General features: G+C 38.9%; 1 protein-coding gene across 3 annotated transcripts in view; it reads right to left on the bottom strand.

Moving 5' to 3' along the window:
• CCDC57 (coiled-coil domain containing 57) overlaps positions 1-18197 on the bottom strand; it is a 31539-nt gene that overhangs the window by 13187 nt on the left and 155 nt on the right. For 2 of the 3 annotated variants that reach the window (XM_014259447.2, XM_014259451.2), the window contains exons 1-8: positions 15252-15332; positions 12357-12459; positions 10370-10532; positions 9326-9460; positions 6812-6998; positions 5800-5900; positions 2034-2262; positions 1238-1374 (exon numbers count right to left, since the gene is read on the bottom strand). In XM_014259447.2, the coding sequence (XP_014114922.1) occupies positions 1238-1374; positions 2034-2262; positions 5800-5900; positions 6812-6998; positions 9326-9460; positions 10370-10532; positions 12357-12403 (999 nt within the window). In that variant the 5' untranslated portion in view covers positions 12404-12459; positions 15252-15332. Of the gene's footprint in view, positions 1-1237; positions 1375-2033; positions 2263-5799; positions 5901-6811; positions 6999-9325; positions 9461-10369; positions 10533-12356; positions 12460-15251; positions 15333-18197 lie in introns of those variants that run through there. The other variant, XM_088065321.1, reaches the window with a different exon arrangement.

Genomic DNA, 18197 nt, shown 5'->3' with positions numbered 1-18197 from the left:
GTAATTTAGGATTGCATTTACGCTGCATAAACACATGTGTTTCTGAAATACCTTAGTTGACGATCATGTTTAAAAGTGTTAGTTTTGAACTCCCAAACCCTTTAAACTTACAGGGAGCCATCTGGCTTGTGGCTGGTCACTAATGGTGTTTCCCAGGGCTCAATTTTAGGGTCAGTTCTCTCCAGCCTTTGATCAATGACCTGGACACATGAGTTGAGCGTACACTAAATTGGCTGATGATACTAAATGAGAAGAACTCATTGATTCCTTTGTGGGTAGAGAGACATTACAAGATGTCTTGATGGACTGGAATGCTTGGCAATCACCAACTGCGTGAAATTTAATGAGAGCAAAAAAGCTGTATTCTGTACCTGGGACTACAGCCATGGATGTCTGTATACAACTGAGGGACAAGAGGCTGAAGTGCAGCCCTGAAGAAAGGGATCTGGGGGTTTTGATTGTTGGCAAGCTCAGCGTGAGTCAACAGTGTATTCTAGTAGCCAGAAGTGCCAGCTGTGTCCTCAGTGTGTTAAGCACAGCACAGCTAACCAGCCAAAAGAAGTTAATGTCCCACTGTGCTCAGCATTGGTATGGCCTTACCTCAAGTACTATGTGGATTTTTGGGCTCCACAATATGAGAAGAATATAGAAATATTAGAATATACCCAAAGGAGGAAAACAAAGATGGTGAAAAGACCAGATGGCTAGATTCATGAGGAGTGGCTGAGGATACTTGGCTTGTTCAGCTTATAAAAGAGAAGGCTGGCAGATGACATCATTGCTCTCTATAACTTCCTTCCATGATGGGGAAGAAGAGTAGGAGGTGCTGATTTTTGTTTTTGGTATCTGGTGATTGGATGTGGAGGATTGGCTTAAATCAGCATCAGGGGAAATTCAGACAATTCTTCCCTGAGAGGGTGGTCAAACAGTGGAACAATCTCTCCAGGGCGTGGTCATGGCCCCAAGCTTTTCTGTTTTCAAAAAACATTTTGGACAATGCCCCTGCATTAAACGGCTTAACTTCTAGGTTGTCCTGTGTGTCATCATGATTCAAAGATCCTCATGGGTTCCTTCCAGCTCTGGAGGTGCAATGATTCTATGGAACCTTCCAAAGATAGATTTGAGCTAAACTCAGTAATAGTAATTTAAATGCAGAATCTTAAGTTACATTAATGGAATTAGAACATTATTAGAATAATGGCTTATTATCGCTAGATTTCAAACAGCATATAATTACCTGTGTTGAGAGTCTGTGCTGTAGATACTTGAGAACTGATAACTGACACTCTGTTCTTTTGACAAGTTCTCTCGGAAGAAGACTACCAGAAGCAATACAAACTGTGCAGTGGTTAGAGCTAACAGGATGCCAGAGTCCTATAAAGGAGAGAATATACTGAGGAAGACATTCTTTGTTGATATTTTGTCAACAGTATTACATTTCCAGCAAGCATTTACAGCAGATATAAATGAACCACAGAATACAGGCCTTCTCATTGCAGAAGGTTTCAATGCTATGCAGAAATGGGCCTTGTGCTTTTTTCCTTTGCTTCATTGCCAAAAAAACTATGCATGGAACTTAAATGTCCACAGCAAAATCTTTTGACATATACACTCTTAATTCAAGTTTACTGTAGTAAGCTTTTTCTGCTTTCTCTTCCACTTTCCATGAGTGTTAGTTTTTATTCCAAGAGATACATGACCTCTTTTCTGCTCATAAACTAAGTCTTAAAGTAAAGTTCCAGCTTCCACACTGACATCTAGGCACCAGGGAGTTCTAAATCTAAGACTTTCGTCAACAAAAGTCAGTACATACAGACTCCCGTTGTTCCGGTTTAGCATCTCCTATCACAGGATAATCTTACTTGCAAGGATTAGTAACACAGTCTCACATGAGCTATGCAGATCAAGGATCAGTCAGGTCCAGCACCTTTTTTTTATAATGAAGCCTAGCTTTCTCCAGCTCAAAGGATGAACTGATTCCCTCATTTTATTCTAAATATATAAGCTAGCACTTCTCTTTAGAATAAATTTACCTTCCTTTAGCACCATTCCAAGTTCTGCCCTGAGTCTGTTTCCCATTTCAATCAACTGCCGCTTTTCTTGGCTCAGAATTGAGATTTTTCTTGCTGCTTCCTTGAGTTTACTTTGCATTCCTTGTAGAGTGCGTTTGACACTATACTGACAACCAACACCAGTACCTACAGCAGGTAGCGTTTGTCCAAAATCTGCCATGTTTTCTTCAAGAACTTTGGGTTCTGGCCCCTGAATAAAACAGATAGTGCTTATAATTAATATTTTGAAATACGCTTTGAAAGTGAGGTCTGCAGGTTCAGAGATCTGTACAAATACACATGAGAGATCAGTTGAAGAAAAAGTGTAAAATTGAAGGCCACAGTCCATGTTCTAGGGCCCATTTTCAAGATTTTGTTAGCAGTATAGGGCAAATTAAACTGTGGAGCAAAACACTGTAACAGCCTGAGACATTCCCACAGATATTGTAAACAGTAAGTGTAAAATAATACATATAGGATAAACACTGTATAACTGTAAACTAGAGAGCACTTAATTTAATGATAAAATGTGGAAAAAAACCTCTTTATACCAAATAGCAAACTGCTACAAATCCTTCTTTGTTTAATCACCACGTACATTGTTTAATCATTTGTACATGAAAACAAAAGGGATAGATACGACTTAAAACATTTACTGAAAAGTAAAGATTCTACAGTCTGTTTTGTCTCTGCCGATCTGAGTCCACCTGCCCATATACATAATGATAAGGTATATATCCAAAAGACCACATCCTTGTTTTTCAAGACCTATATACTGTCTTCTTTCAGCCCCCACAGAGGAGACTTTTTGATATCCATTTAAATAGTCATCATTCACTGAACAGTCATCTCCCTATAAACATTTTACATTTCATACATTGACATAAGTATTTAAATGTATCACATGCATTAAAATTGTTTTACAATTACTCATTGGTATGTTTACTCTTTTACATATAAACTAGTTAGAGGCATACTACATTAACTCTGCAATCCCAATCAGTTTTTAACTAAATCACCCTATGCACTATGATTCAAGAAGTACACATTGAAAGCTATTATCCATACTGAGAAAAAAACAAACTACTGTTGCCTTATTGTGCCATGCAACTCCCACGCTCTTATTTCTTTGGATGGTTTTACCATAAAAAGGAAAGCTCTTGAGAATGTACAGGGAAAGCATGCAGGCCTACAAACAGTATGGGGGAGAAAGGTAGAGAAATTAGTGCAGGACTAGAATCTAAAAATACTAAGACAGATGCGGAAGTGAAAGGAAAAAGGAACAGCACTTTGACACACATCTAGCAATTTGTATAAAAGCAACTATTACAAGTAGCCACAAATTATTACAGCCTACCTTCCTCAATGAAATTGACATACTAAAGTTTAACATAAAGAGAGATGAAGGCAATGACCAATTATGGCACCACCAGTTGTCACACTGTGGACCACCTTCACCAGATCAAAAGCACATCACCTGGCTGGGGCAAGGAATGCCATTTGCTTAAACTTTTATTTTTCCTGAACTTTTCAGGAAAACATTCCACAGCATTGCACAGAAGGGTTTTTGTTTTTTTTTCTCAGGTGACAGACTGTAAGCTGTAGAGTTAGGACTGGAACTCAGAAATCTCTTTAGTTTTAGATATATGTCCAGACCAAAATTCTTCATTAGAAAAGAGAGAAAACACTGAAAAGATGGGTACTAAAAAAGAGTGGGAGGAAAAATTCTCATCAGAGCTGATACAAAAGAAAAATATATGTAAAAGCAAAAGTTTACATGCTATTTTTACTAGTTTCCACAATAAACTTTCCTCTTCTGTAGCGCTGGAGCCTATAATTTCCTGATTATGGTCACAGAAACTCTATTATTTTAAATGGAAAATATCACCATGGCTCTTCTTACTGACTTCACCTGCACCCCTATGTTTAGTTATCACTATTGCTCAACAGATTCTGAGCTCCCCGCGATAGAAATATTTTTGCCTGTAATTCTTCATGGCCTTAAGTGCATCCTTAGCATGCAATTAATAAATGTAAGAAGAACAGAGAAAGTGTAGAAAAGTGCTAAAGATAAGCACTTGTAAAATCCAGTAAGGAATTAAAATGAAGTTTTGCCCATTGTTTTTAAGACACTTTCAGGACTGCTTACAGCTCATTCCATGTCTAAGAAGGCTTGTTGTGTACTGAGAAAGAAAAAAATAAAGCAGACAGCAGAAATAAGCAGGAAACAATAGTTCAACTTCAGTGAAGACAGCATCAACTACAATTCCAGCACTTCATTCACTTGAAGTTTTGGCCGGCATATCCCCTATTTGCTACATGTCTATACATATAAAGCATAAGTAATTCAGCATTTCACACTGCAGATGCAAATCACTGCCTGAAATTGTTCCTGTTCTTATATCCAGCCATGAGTATTCAATTATAATTTAGCATCATGAAGCAAAGGATTAGCCTCTGAACAGAGAAAGTTCATTTCTTATCTTGCAGTCTTCAAGGCAAAGTGACTCTATTTTTTTTTTTAAGGCTCTATCCTCACTTACAGAAATGCAAAGAAAATCAGAATGGCCCTTGGGCAGTAGTTTGCAAAACACTTATTTTCTGTAGGGTGGGGTGGGGGGTGGGGGGGGGTAGAAATTGGTATTAAGTTCAGTTGTCACCCAGTCCTGGAAGTGGCCAAAGAGAAAAAAATAAATCTGCACTGTCTATACTGGCACACAATGATTTTCTAAATATAATTTGACAGCATGAACAAAAAAATTCCTTCTATATTCATCAAAGAGAAAAAACAGGTGAAACACGATCTGTGCATGGTTGGTTATGCATGTTTCCCCACAAAATTTCCAAGGCTCCTAAGTTTTATTTAAATATTGATATTGTTTCAGTTTTTAAAGCTCTTAGCTTTTTAATCAAGACCTCTCGTGCTTATTTATTCCTTAGTTTTATTTCAATTTTTTTTTTAATTTAGACAGTTTTGGATGGGTTTTAACAGTAAGATTAAAGCATGAAAGTGATACTGGTACATCTTTGAGATGACAGATTAGAAAATCCTGATTTTTTAAATTGTTTCTTAAACTATCTTACTTCAGACACAGTTTACTATGCCATGAAATGGCTGGGAGACAGGAAGAGAACATAAAGTGACTTACTCCTTACATAGTAGTATATATATGTCCCAGTTTCCAACTCCATAATTATTTTTTTCCAAGAGATGTCACTGTCACTTTAATGCTGATACTGTTCTTACCCTTTAAAATAACACAGTGGGAATGATGTTTGTAAACTCTTGAATGGAGTAAAATATGCTCTCACACCCAGTGGGTTCTTCCATCGTGGGTGGTGAGCACTCCAAGACAGCACTGGAGCTTGGTCCTTTCTCCTGGTCATACCAAGTTGTACTTGGTATTAAAAAAAAAGACTAAAATATGGATTTAGAACTGAAAACCTGAAGAGGTGATACAGAGTAACTTAAGCATTTGCAAGTGGGAAAAAAACCAGGACCAGCTTGCAAGATCAGAAGAGACTTATGTCAAGGGATGATCAGTCAAAATTGATTGCCTAGAAAGAATAAGACTAAGTTTGGCAGAAAAAATCTTTGCTGGCTCTCATCTGACCAATCACATAAACACATATTACTTCAGTTTATAATATTTACTCAATCAAAAATAATACACTAGGTATTTAATTACACACACACACACACACGCACACACACAGATATTATTAGGTAGTTTAAACCTCACCATACCTCTTCTGTGTCTGGGTTTACTATACAATCCAGCTTAGCTGAACTGATTTTGGTGCTGCTCAGTGTGGTTCCAGCTGAAATTTTGTTTGTGCTCAATGAACCTAAAAGAGGAGTATAATATGAATGTATATGCATTTATAGAGAGTTTAGGCTTTCATAGCAAGATCTGCTTCAGAACACTGTCCCGTCCATATAAATGTCTAGTTACAGAATCATAGAACCACAGATTTAGGTTGCAAAAGACCTTTAAAATCATCAAATGAAACCAGGAACCTAACACTGCCAACTCCACCATTAAACCACATCTTCAAATACCTACACATACATGCCTTTTAAGCACCTCCAGGGATGGTCACTCAACCATTTCCCTGGGCAACCTGTGCCAATGATTGAATAAGCCTTTTCAAAAGGAATTTTTCCTAATATCCAATCTAAACTACCACTGTCATAACTTGAGGTAATTTCTGTTGTCCTATTGCTTATCACTAGGAAAGAGAGACTGATCCCCACCTCACAACAACTCTCTTTCAGGTAGTTGTAGATAGTGGTAAGTTCTCTCCTGTTGTACACCACTTCAGTAGATACCCAGTAAACAGACAAACCCCCATGGCATGGGGTTTGGAACAGGAGATCTTTAAAGATCCCTTCCAATCCAAACCATTCTGTGATTCTACATACTGGCTTCACTATCAGGAATTCTGTCATAACTTGTAATATACATATAATTGCTTTACTCTTGCAAAATATATACCATTGCTTTTCTAGTAGTAATTCTGTAGTGACTTATAGCATGTGTGTGTATGCGTATGTGTATTTGTTTTCACTAATAATTATTTTGTAGTAATTTGAAATACAGAATCTCAAACTACTGTGAGCTTGTGTATGGTGCAATCTTGAGAAGCCCACAATAACGATTTTTACACACTCATGGGTTGGGTAGCCCCCATAGGTTGTGACCATGACTGCTAAACTTTCTTAAGTGAATTTAATGTTCTTTGTCAAGAGCTGTCACCTTGCTCTGCAAACTGTCTGTCTTCTGTTAGAGGAAGAGAAGACAACATCTGCTCATCAAGACTCTCCATTTCTTTCCTCATTTGTGCAATAGCAGCCCGAAGGCTGGCATTCTGTTCCTGCAGGTTTTTTATTTCCAAAGCAGGGATATATTTACACAGAGAACTTTCATCATTATATTGAAATACCTGGAAAATAAAAGTACAAGACAAAAAGAACCCTTCATTAATAAGCAACATATTCTCTACACACCACCACACACACAGATCCTAATACTTTCAACCTATGAACATAGGTGGGAGAAAAGTGCCATAGAAGCAAAATAATTGTCTTTGTTTATTGAGGATTTGGCAGGAAAAGAAGTGCTGTACTGAGAACCTCATAGGAGGAGGCGCACATGGGAAGGACCATGGTGACCGAGCGAGTTCTGTTTTATGACTGCTGTTCTGCAGGTGTGGTTTATCTCTTCCATGTGCAGGCAATCCCGCTCCTTAAGGAATTTATGGGCTCAACAGCAGTAACAGTGATCCCCTTTCTGACCTGTCAAATTCTTGAAAGTGTCATTGGAGATCATCTATTGACAATAACACTGTCCTGGTTTAAAAGACAGGTATTTGCTATGGAAAACAGGAATGTCCCTGGAATGGAAAGACCACTTTCTCCGTCCAAATTATTATGACTTCGAAATTACAGGGTTTCAAGGAAAAGATAGAGAAAAAGGAAGAACAGCTCTTTACTAGGCCATATCTATATACAAAACAACACAAAACAAACAACAGGAACGGCAAGAAGAAAACCCAGTAACAGCCTTTTTCCGTCCTCGAGCATTTCCATTTGGTGTAGTTACGACGACAACCGGCACGGGGCGCTGCGGGCTCGTGTAGAGGTGGAGGGGCCGCAATGAGTCCCCCGCGGCTTCAGCTGCAAGATCGTGACCTCCCTGGCGGTGATGGCAGCTCAGGTGAGAGACAGGGAAGACGGGCTGACTCCTCCAAGCACCCACGCAAGCGGCGACCGGTGTAGGAATATATACTCCTACAGTCACTAAACAAATCCTAATTCTCAAGCTGCTCCGATGAGGTGTTTTTCACAAGGAAAAAGACCATGAAATGTCTTTTGAGTATTTGTATCAAAATGTTGCTAAAACAGACTCACAGAACGAACTAGGTTGGAAAAGATGTTTAAGATCATCTAGTCCAACCTATGACGTAACACCTCCTCATCGACTAAGCCATGGCACTGAGTACTACTACATCCAGTCTTTTTTTAAACACATCCAGAGATGGTGACACCATAAACGTTTCTTTATATTTAACCCTAACCTTAAATTGTTGCAAAGCAGCAGTTTTGCCTCTTCAGAGAGCATGGCAATCCATGAGGTGCTTAAGACACTCCAGTAAAATACTTCAGTCTCATCATTTATGCCTTGCACAGCCTCAAACACTACTCTGTTTCCATGTTCCCCATCACTCCCCACTTCCTTCACCCTTATTTTCCCAGTCATAAGTCTGTTCTGTGAGTGTGATCTGAAAGTCTTATCTGGAATGCTAATGGCCTTCAAATTACATTTCCCTGGCATAAAGACAACAGCTGCCCTGCAGTTTCTTTCTCCTGACAGAATATAAAGAAGAAACCGTGCCTAGTCCTGATTCTCTTGGTATCTCAATGATCAATTAGCAAATCAGTCCAGTTTGAAATAAAATTGGAAAAACTACTTGCTCCATAGCAAGTTTTTGTTAGCAATCTACTTTTATCAGAAATAAAAACCGTCTTCAGGAAGTATCTTTCTGAATACAATACTTCCTGCATTCAGGAACTACTAGGCTTGCTTAGCACTGCTTTTTCTTAGTAAGCTCTGGTAACATGCTCTGAACTGGTCACTGTTGAGCACCTGTAGCCCGCCCAGTAAAGTGCACTGCAGCATTTGTTTTACTTTCACTCTTTTACCAAAGACAGTTTTCTACTCTTGATGACTTATCCTTCAGCATAACTTCAAACCAGCATTACATTTGCAATTTTGAATGGCTTTTTAAAATACGTGCATTTTAAGAGATAGCCATGAAAGGAAAACTAGCTAGTGATACTCTAGCAGACTAGAATAGAAGACATTAAAATATTTTAAACAGCTGGCATATTAGTATTTTGAAACGTTGCCTTAAAATTTTTACTTTACAACTTTAAAATCTACCCTGAACTGCAACTGACACAGAACCTCAGGAATAAGGTTCCAGAAATCAATTCTTCCCATTTGATTGTCATAATGGTACAATACATTGTCACTTTTTGGAGCAACTGTCTAAACCAAGCTTGCTCCTTTTGCCACTGAGTAATGAATGAGAGGCATAGTTAAGCACATGACACCTAATCTATGTGTATTCCAGGCTAGATATGTCTGTATTTTGAATGAAATATATGAAACAGATTAACTGCTTACAGTAAGTCCAGTGGAAACAAGGCCCATAATGTTGTTATCTTAGAATTAATTCATCTATGTCCACAGTAAGTGTTGTCTAACCTGTTTTTCCCCTTCAGGTGAAATACTGTGATTAAAAGATGCTTGTATTGTTTGTTCTCTCTCAACAGTCAAAGCAGAAAGAACAGTCTTCACTTCATGCAACCTGTAGTCTGTTTTCTGTAGATCAGCTTCAGCCTGGGACAGAAGAGAGGGAGGGGAGGTAGAGGATGTCAGTAGCTCAAGGAGAAGGGGATAAAAGGAAAGGAAAGGTAAGGAAGGGAAAGGAAAAGGGAAGTAAAAGAAAAATAAGGAAATCAAGGATACTTTAAAACATAGCACAGGGACTTAAGCTCATCTTTTGTTACTGTCAAAAACTGCCATAACAGACAAATAATTTAGCATAATTTTCTTATCTTCTTTATGTGAAATGGAAAATGCTGATTTATCTCTCTCACGTGTTCACACAAATGCTACAGCTATTGATGCTTATGAATAGTTTTAGAAAGATGATGATAAAATAAAACAGTAGATTAAAAATGCCAGCATTCTGAACTTCGCAAACAAGTGTTTCCTCTGTACCTGTGAGTTCAGGGCAACTGGACACTGAGAATTGTTAAACCCTTGTCTAATAGCCTCTAAACAATAAACATCTACTTAATTTTTCAGAATCAGAATTTTGTACACTACACAAAATAGGGTTGTTTTTTTTTTCCATACAAAAATACCCAAAAATTTCTCAGGACTAATATTGTTCTCTTGATAGAATTCAAGTGGTTCTGAGATCTGAAATTCTTTCCGCCCCGGGGCTGCTCTAAGAGACATCCTTCTCCTTTTGCTACAATGGTAAAGGAAAAATATCACTCAAGCTGGCTTGATTACACGGAAAGGCAGAAAAGGCCACTATTAGAGATTGTTCGTGAAAATTAATCTGGTCTCTGATAAAATACATGTGATGAACTGCTGTACACAATACAGAATCACTGTTTTACAGATTTTTGAAAGAAGGCTAAAGACATATTTCCCTGAGAAACACCATGGTGGAAAGACTCCATAGCTCTCTATGCAACAGATGATTATTAAACAGAGTTAATTTGAAATTCTCACCTCCTCTTTTGATGAAGACAGGCTTTGTGTTAGATCCTCTGATCTCTGACACCAATTACATTCAGCATTCTCACAGAGCTGCTGCCAGTTCAATTCGGTTTGCATTTTACTCTGTTTCAGAATTCGCTCTCGCTCAGCTGCCAGAGATAGTTGTTGTTTAGACCTATGATATACAGAGCAAAGCTGTTGATTTCAGCAGAATAAATACTAAGGATGTTTTGAAGGACAATATAAACAGCATAAGAAGTAGTCACTATGAAATCACATGAATAAAACTTTAAGGTACATCATTCACTAATTGATGCTTTTTGTTTAAGTTAAGCAAAACAATTCAGTACTATTAGAAGGGAAGGTTTTGGCTGCAGTCAAGAGGCCTTTAAAGTGTATACTTCGAGAACTACTTAAGAGTTCAGAAACTAGAGCCTTACTGAAAAGTTGCTAGAAAAATACTACCATGTTTTCCACTCTGAAGTGACAAGAGGGCTGCTGGAAGACAGGATGCTATGGAAAAGACTTCTTCCCTCCCTCCCTGCTCTCCTTATAGCTATTGAATTTTAATTTACAGGCAAGAACAAAACCAGTCATGTTGTTTGTCATACAACAAAAATCTGTTGTTAGAAGACTTTACATTTAAAACCCAAGCAAGAACAGCACTACAGAATGTACATTCTACTGCAAAATTCTCCTGAAGCAACATTGCAAGTTACTTCAAAGCATGGAAATTAAAGATACCACTGAACAAGTGTGAAATTCTTGCCTCGCAACACCTATGTTTTGTAAGTGCATGAAAAACTCTCCATAAAGAAGCCACTTAATTTTCCAGAAAATTATGTGGTTGCAGTGAGCTACCATCCAGTGGCTAAACTGATAAAGTATTTTAAAGAGTGTTTGAAAGAAATTACTTTGATGAATTAAATGGATAAATTACAACTGAAAACCAGAGAATGAGATCACAAGGGATTTTGTCTAATTGATACTAAATCATGTTAGATTAGGGGGAATAACTGCAGGAGATCCAGTGGCAAGCATGGAAGATGTGCTTCTTTAGTTGTAAGGAGATAACTTTTTTTCTTCTCCAGTGTGGTAAGTGAAATCATGTGTATTAGAAGATGTAGCCTTACGCTTGTGGACAGCAGCTTATCAGCTTTATGACTGCAGTTCAACCACAGAATGCACCATAACTTCCAGACCAAGCCAGTTATCAAATATTCTTCAGATTTTTGGGTAGGTTAATATATTGTCTTTGGGAAGCCCACAAGAAAGACAGTCCTGGATGAAGAGCTGTTATTTTAGCAGGACTACTATACTGAGGGCAGTGAGACTTGGATTGGCAGGTGTTGGGTGGAAGACACAATTGCTTAAAATCACCACTTCCATTTATATTATACATTGGTTTGGCTGACAGGACAAAAATTAAGTGTTCTAGTTGTAACAACTAAACACATTCACATGTAAATTAGTAAAGGTAATTCCAATATCAAATACGTTTTTATACAAAAACAAAGAAGGAAAATTTTGTTGTTTTTTAAAGTTCATTATATCGAAAGTGGTGGTATAATGCCTCCCTAGGGTATCACAGTTGAAGATCAAATTTCACCATTGATAAGATGATCCTTTTATGTTGAAATGATAGGAATATAAGAAGCAGAAGGGAGAAAAAAGCACCTTGTAATGTTTATATGCTTACTACATAAAATAATCTAATGCAATCTCACATTACTAAACATACTCTTAGCAATTCCTTACAAGGGGCAACTGTCAAACAAGCAAAGCAACAGCTACCATACAAGCAGGGCATAATTTTCCAAAATGTAATTACAAACGTAATCAATTTTTAGAAGAATAAAACAATAGTCAAAAGAAAGAAATCTTATACAACTATAGCAATGTTAAACCAGAACATGCTAATTAAAAGAAATAAAATTGAAGAAATGATTCCTAGATGGCACTGCAGCAACACAGCATTGCTTGTCCAACATTCTTATACCAGTTTCTGACATCAGCATCTTCCAGTTCTTGAATCTTTTGCTCCATGTGAAGTTTCCGGTTCACATAATCCTCATGCAGATGATCTATGCGATTTCCTAGAGCTGTAAACAAAAACAAATTTACATTAAAAAGCATGAGGGATCCACATGTAGAATTTTTTGAACAATAACACATAACTATTAATGGAGAATGCTGTAATTTCCTAAAGAAACAGGCACCTTAACATCTTCTCATAACTTAGTGGAAACCAATTATAACAGTATATGTTATTTCCCAAAAGAATCCTTCAAAAGGTTAGTTGCATACAGAATATAGTGGATCTGCTGAAAAGTAGTGCAAGACCTCCACTTCGGTGTAACTGAGTTCTTCCTCCACTCAAAAATTTCTGTTACATAAAAAAAACAATCTGGCTGACCAGCAGAAATCTGATCTTTTAGATACATTTAAAAACAGAAGCAGCTCTGTATCTTTTCCCCTCTTCTCCCAATATTTTTAATTGCTATCAACAAAAAAGTTTCTCTGAGATCTGGTGGAAGAATACCAGTAACACCAGGATTTCAAACAAATCTGAGGAGCTGATACTGCTACCAAGACCAGTTCTCTAATGATACACTGAGCCTTTGAAGCTCTGCATTAATCCCTTAAAGATTCAACAGGTTTGCTGCAGCCTGTCACAGAGCCAAACAAACCTAGATTGCTATTGTGTTGTTCTGCAACTTCCTATTAACTTTCAACTCTGTATTACAGGATTTTTGCGTAGCTGAATGACCATTGCATTTGATTAGACAAGACTGATCATATAATACCTACAGAGACAAAAGTCTGAACTAAAACTGAAGACTAGCAAACAGCTAAATGCATATTCATGATTTTGCTTTTAAATTTACACTTCGCCTGAACTAATCTGAATCCTATAGCCAGCAAGTATGCATACAAACCAAGCCTATCAGAAATGCTGTCTCAGTATAGTCTAGACATGCATTTTTACACCTTCTTTGTTCATCCCCTAACCCTTAGGGGCAAGGCAAATCAGAAGAATGATTGCTGTATTGTGATCAGTATTCAGCTCAGCCTGGCAAAGAGGCAATTGCTGGGTTTAAGAGACTCAAACTCCTTCCATTCCCAAAGGATATGCTCCATGTAAAATTCCTCAACTGGCTTTAAATTAATTTGCATATACACCACATTAACATCAATCATTTAGCAACCTTTGATGAATACCAGAGTCTTGCCCAGATCAGCCACAACAACAAAAAAAGTTATTTAAAACTTACCCAGCCATCTCTACATTATAAATGCAGTTGGATCCAGCACAGTTTACAGCTCTTTACAACAATTACCATTTTAAGCAGAGAATAATCCCAAAGAGACTGTTATTTCTGAAGACGGTAGTTACATTAAACAAGAATTATGTGCAGACAGAATTCAAGAAATAAGTGTTTATTCCCTCCAACCTGCAAGCTGCACACATATTTCTCTTTTCTTTGAGATATGTATCATGAGTCAAGGCACTGTTCAGCCTTCGCTTTTATTAACAATATTAACTGCTGTGTTCGATTTGTCTGCTTTTAGTTTAAAAAGAAAATAACCAACAGAAAGCCTGTGCTTTTACAGGCAAAACCCTTCACTTGCTTCACATCCACCTTTTCCTATTGTTTATTCTCCATATTTGCCTCATATCTAGTTTTAAATTCTGTAGAAGAAAAAAAACAACATTGTTTTTAAGCAGTATAGATGCTTTTAGAAAACAAAATTATTATTTATGTTCTTCTCTCTCTAGAGATTTGGGAAAATCTCTGGAGTCAATATAGCTTCTCTCACTGTACAGTATTATTCTGTGTCACTGGTTGCAGATAATCCCTTCTGAATAAGCACAGGGATGCAGAGAACAAATCAGACAATGCCTTTCAAATAGTGGCTCTTTAATCTCTTTAAATGAAAAAGAGATTTTCAGACCAGAAAATGCTATGCAATATCTCTATGCTAAAGGATGTCATAATTTAAATAACGTTTTTCTTCACAAACAATCTAGACAAGTCTGGTTCTCTAGGATCAAAAAATGAGTCACTGATCGTTGGATGTGAGAAGTATAAAAAATTTCAAGCTTGCTCTTCCCAGATATACTTTACAGTATATAAACCATGCTAAAGGACACAGTGATCTGATGGTCTTTCAATTCTGCTGGCCAAGATTTCACATTTATCCTTAAGTTAATTAAAATAGTGTTTTCTCTTCATATTCTGATTCCTGTTGGCAATGTTCAAATCATGCTACCATGCACAGATAGTGTAAGTGATATCTTCTTCATTTGGGTAAGGAGAAGCAGATGACTTTTTAAAAAGTCACTATCGTGGATATTCATGAACAGTACTGCCTCCCTGCCTATAACATGCAACACTGAAAGATCTGCTTTTTCTGTACCACACTTTCAGTTACAGTTGTTCCAAATGCACCAGGTGGCTACCACAGTTTAAAAGATTAACTAAATTTTAAGTGCACAGAGGGAGGAAAAGACAGACGAGTGTCGGCAAAAGACAACACTACCAACCGAACGACCGGCTGGCAGGAAGCAGAGCCCACAAGGAAGGATTCCATGGAAGGCCCTGAGGGTCAGATGCTGAGGCAGAAGAGCAGATGGCAGGCAGACTGCCGAGGTTAAACCTGTTAGATGAAGGCAGCAGAGAGGAGCACAAGATAATGCTTTGGACTCAGGGACAGCACAAGAGAGAGCACTTAGCAGGAAGGGTGCAGAAAGCCAGTGGGTCCCCAGAGAAAAGGACGCGAGATGCGCAGGCGACGGGTCGGGAGCTCCGAAGCACAACGCGATGCTGTGCGACCGCACTGCCTTCTGATGGAGCAGCCCAGCCGCGAGTCGCCTCCAGGCGCCACGAACCTGCACAACCCTCCGCTCACGGCTGTAGGCCGCGTCTCTCCGGAGCGCCGCGGCGGGCGGGCCCGGGCCGGCGGGCGGGCCCGTCTCCGTGGGGCCCGCGGCGCCACCGTTAGAGGGCCGCTGCCGCTCCGCCCCCTCGCGATGGCGAGCCGCCTCCTCTCCGGCCCTCGCCCCCGGAGGCAGCGCCTGGCCCCGTCCGTCTCCTCTCCGGCTCAACGAGCTGGCGTTTCTTAGTTCCTCGCATTGCATTCACTTCCAGGAACCCGGCAGCGTATTCTCTCCTCCTCACATTCTCCCCGTTCCAACCTCACTACTCTCACGCAGCGGCCTCTTCTCTGCACCGTGTGAGCACGGGCACGTTCCTTTGCAGCCCCTGCTTCGTTTAGTAAGACCCCTTTCTCCCGAAACACAGCCAGTACTTGTCCCATTCTCTCAGATCTCACTCTCTCGTTCATGTATCTTCCTATACATTTTGTTTATCCAACTGTTTAGTATTAAACAATTTCTTCTTGGCGCAGGTCAGGAAGGAGACGCTTGCCCCCATTCAAGTAAATACAGCCGCTAGGGGTGTGAACAAACTTCCCATCCTCTCCGAACTCCCACTGCATCATGTGAAAAACTTTAAAAAGCTTGTAAAACAAACTCAGGCCAACTGCAACACGAGGTCTTGCAGAGCAGATAAATACATTCTGCTACCAAGGCATTTAATTATTAAAAATTGTCTCCATCAACTAAACTGCCTTACACTGTCTGGGTGAGACAGAGGAAGATGTAACACAAGAAGCAGGCCAAAAGCATGATTTTCCCTTAGTCACTATACATGACTTGCTTGTCTGGAAGTCACGAGGCAAACTTCCTGTAATGTTCTGTCACTTTACTGTTTTTCTAGATCATACAAACAGCTTTTGCTTTCCAGAAACTTGAATGCTGCACCCAAATGATACCTGAAGTACACTAACTTAGAGAAGATAGAGTATTATCAGTAGTTCCTACATATTTTTCCTTATGTCATCAGAAGAGAGTTTTGTGTCCTAGCCCCATACCATTTAAAGAAAGAAGGGGTTTATTTTCACCAGTAACTATTAATGAAAATTAGAATCTGAACTAACAATTTGACTTTTGAAATAAAGCAAGTTCCATTTAGCTAATTATAATTTCAGAATACTGCAATTATTAAAGGGATTTAGTTCATTTATTTATATGAATCACCTCTGGTTTAAAATACAATGGTATATGACTTCAAATTATTTTCTACATCTGAACACACAGAAATTATAGTGCAGGTCCCAGCATAATTTATATTCTGCAGGGGGCCCCTCAGAGCACTCATCAGAATCAGTACATAATAGGCGAATGTCTAAATCCCTACGCCATTCTGACAGCTGATACATCTTTATATTAGCCATTGTCTAACCTATCAACTGCATTATCTTTTGCAACCCTTCCTCACCCCTTCCTCCCCTTTCAAATTACTTGTCATCTTCTCCAATGTACCTTCAATCAGCCCCTAGTCATGTAGTTAAATGCATATTACAAATGAGTAATTGGTGACTTCTAGTGATTCAATAGTGCCCCAAACAAATAAACTTTAATGGTGAGTAAACAAGATTAGAGTCTACACAATGTCAATTCGGGGATTGATGCTGCAACCTGAATACACCTAATCTGCAAGTGAATGGCCTAATTTCAGATAATAGTGGACAGTCAAAAACTGGTTTTACTAGTCATTAAGATTAGCAGTCTTATTGGCTGTATGTTACCTACTCAAAATAAACCACGTGGCCTTCTTCATCTTCACACTTTAGTGCAATGAATCCTTAAGCATGTACACATGGGTACTATACTTCAGCAAAACTGAACGAATAACCAGTGCAAACATAGTGCGCAAGGAAAAGAAAAAGCTTCTAAGTCATTAAAAGAGCTTCAGTTCCTGCCTTGGTATTACATGATTTCACTAAGTAGGTTTTAAAATATTGGAAGCTACTAATCTGTGCAATATCATAGTTCTCAAAAGACAATATTGTATCCTACCTACCCTCTTCTATTTAGAACACTACCCCTGTGTATCTCCACATAGGTGATAGGAATCACAGAATCATTTAGATTGGAAAATATTTTTTTCCAAGATCATCGAGTTCAGCTGTTAACCTCCAGGGATGGTGACTCCATCACTTCCCTGGATATGCCATTCCAGTGCTTGGCAACCCATTTGGAGAAGAGATTTTTCCCAATATCCAATCTAAAGATCCCCTGGCACAACTTGAGGCCATTTTCTCTTGTTCTATCACTTGTTACCTGGGAGAAGAGACATACGACCACTTTGGTACAATCCCCTTTCAGGTAGTTGTAGAGAGTGATAAGGTGTCCCCTGAGCCTCTTTTTCTCCAGGCTGAGTCTCTCCAGCTCCCTCAGCTACTGTCCATCAGACTTGTGCTCTAGACCCTTCCCTAGCTCTCTCTGTTGCACTTCTCTGGACATGTTCCAGCCACTCAATGTCTTGTCTTGTTGTGAGGGGCTGAAAACTGAACACAGGATTTAAAGTGAGGTGTCACTCCCCTACATACTGGATTGTGTGCTAGAAACACACAAATGAGCTGAGCACCTGCTCCTGAATTTCCTAAGCCCCAGGTAGCCATAGGAGTGCTACTTTCTGTAGTGCATTTGAGAATCCCACCACAACTTTCATAGATGCTAAATATCAGCACACACTCAGTTTTATAATTCAGCATTTGTATGAATCGCAGTTGAGTCACAAGAGATTAATGCAGAAAGCTCATTCCATCCTGATGCAAAAGGAGTATACCATGAAATCACATTTGCAGGGAATGCTCCTTTGGTAAAGGATGAGAAGGCAACTCTGAGGGCTGTGTATGGAATGCACAATATCATGCTCAAAATTACTAAGAATAAAACAGCGAAGCAAGGAAGCTTGTAAGAGTAATTCTC

Source organism: Pseudopodoces humilis, chromosome 21 (assembly GCF_049639895.1).
Source record: "Pseudopodoces humilis isolate 2021_Gansu_Grassland_sample_001 chromosome 21, ASM4963989v1, whole genome shotgun sequence".
In the NCBI taxonomy this organism is placed as follows: Eukaryota; Metazoa; Chordata; class Aves; order Passeriformes; family Paridae; genus Pseudopodoces; species Pseudopodoces humilis.
The sequence above is the reverse complement of the archived record's forward strand: the minus strand, read 5'-3'. Positions and strand labels throughout refer to the sequence as shown.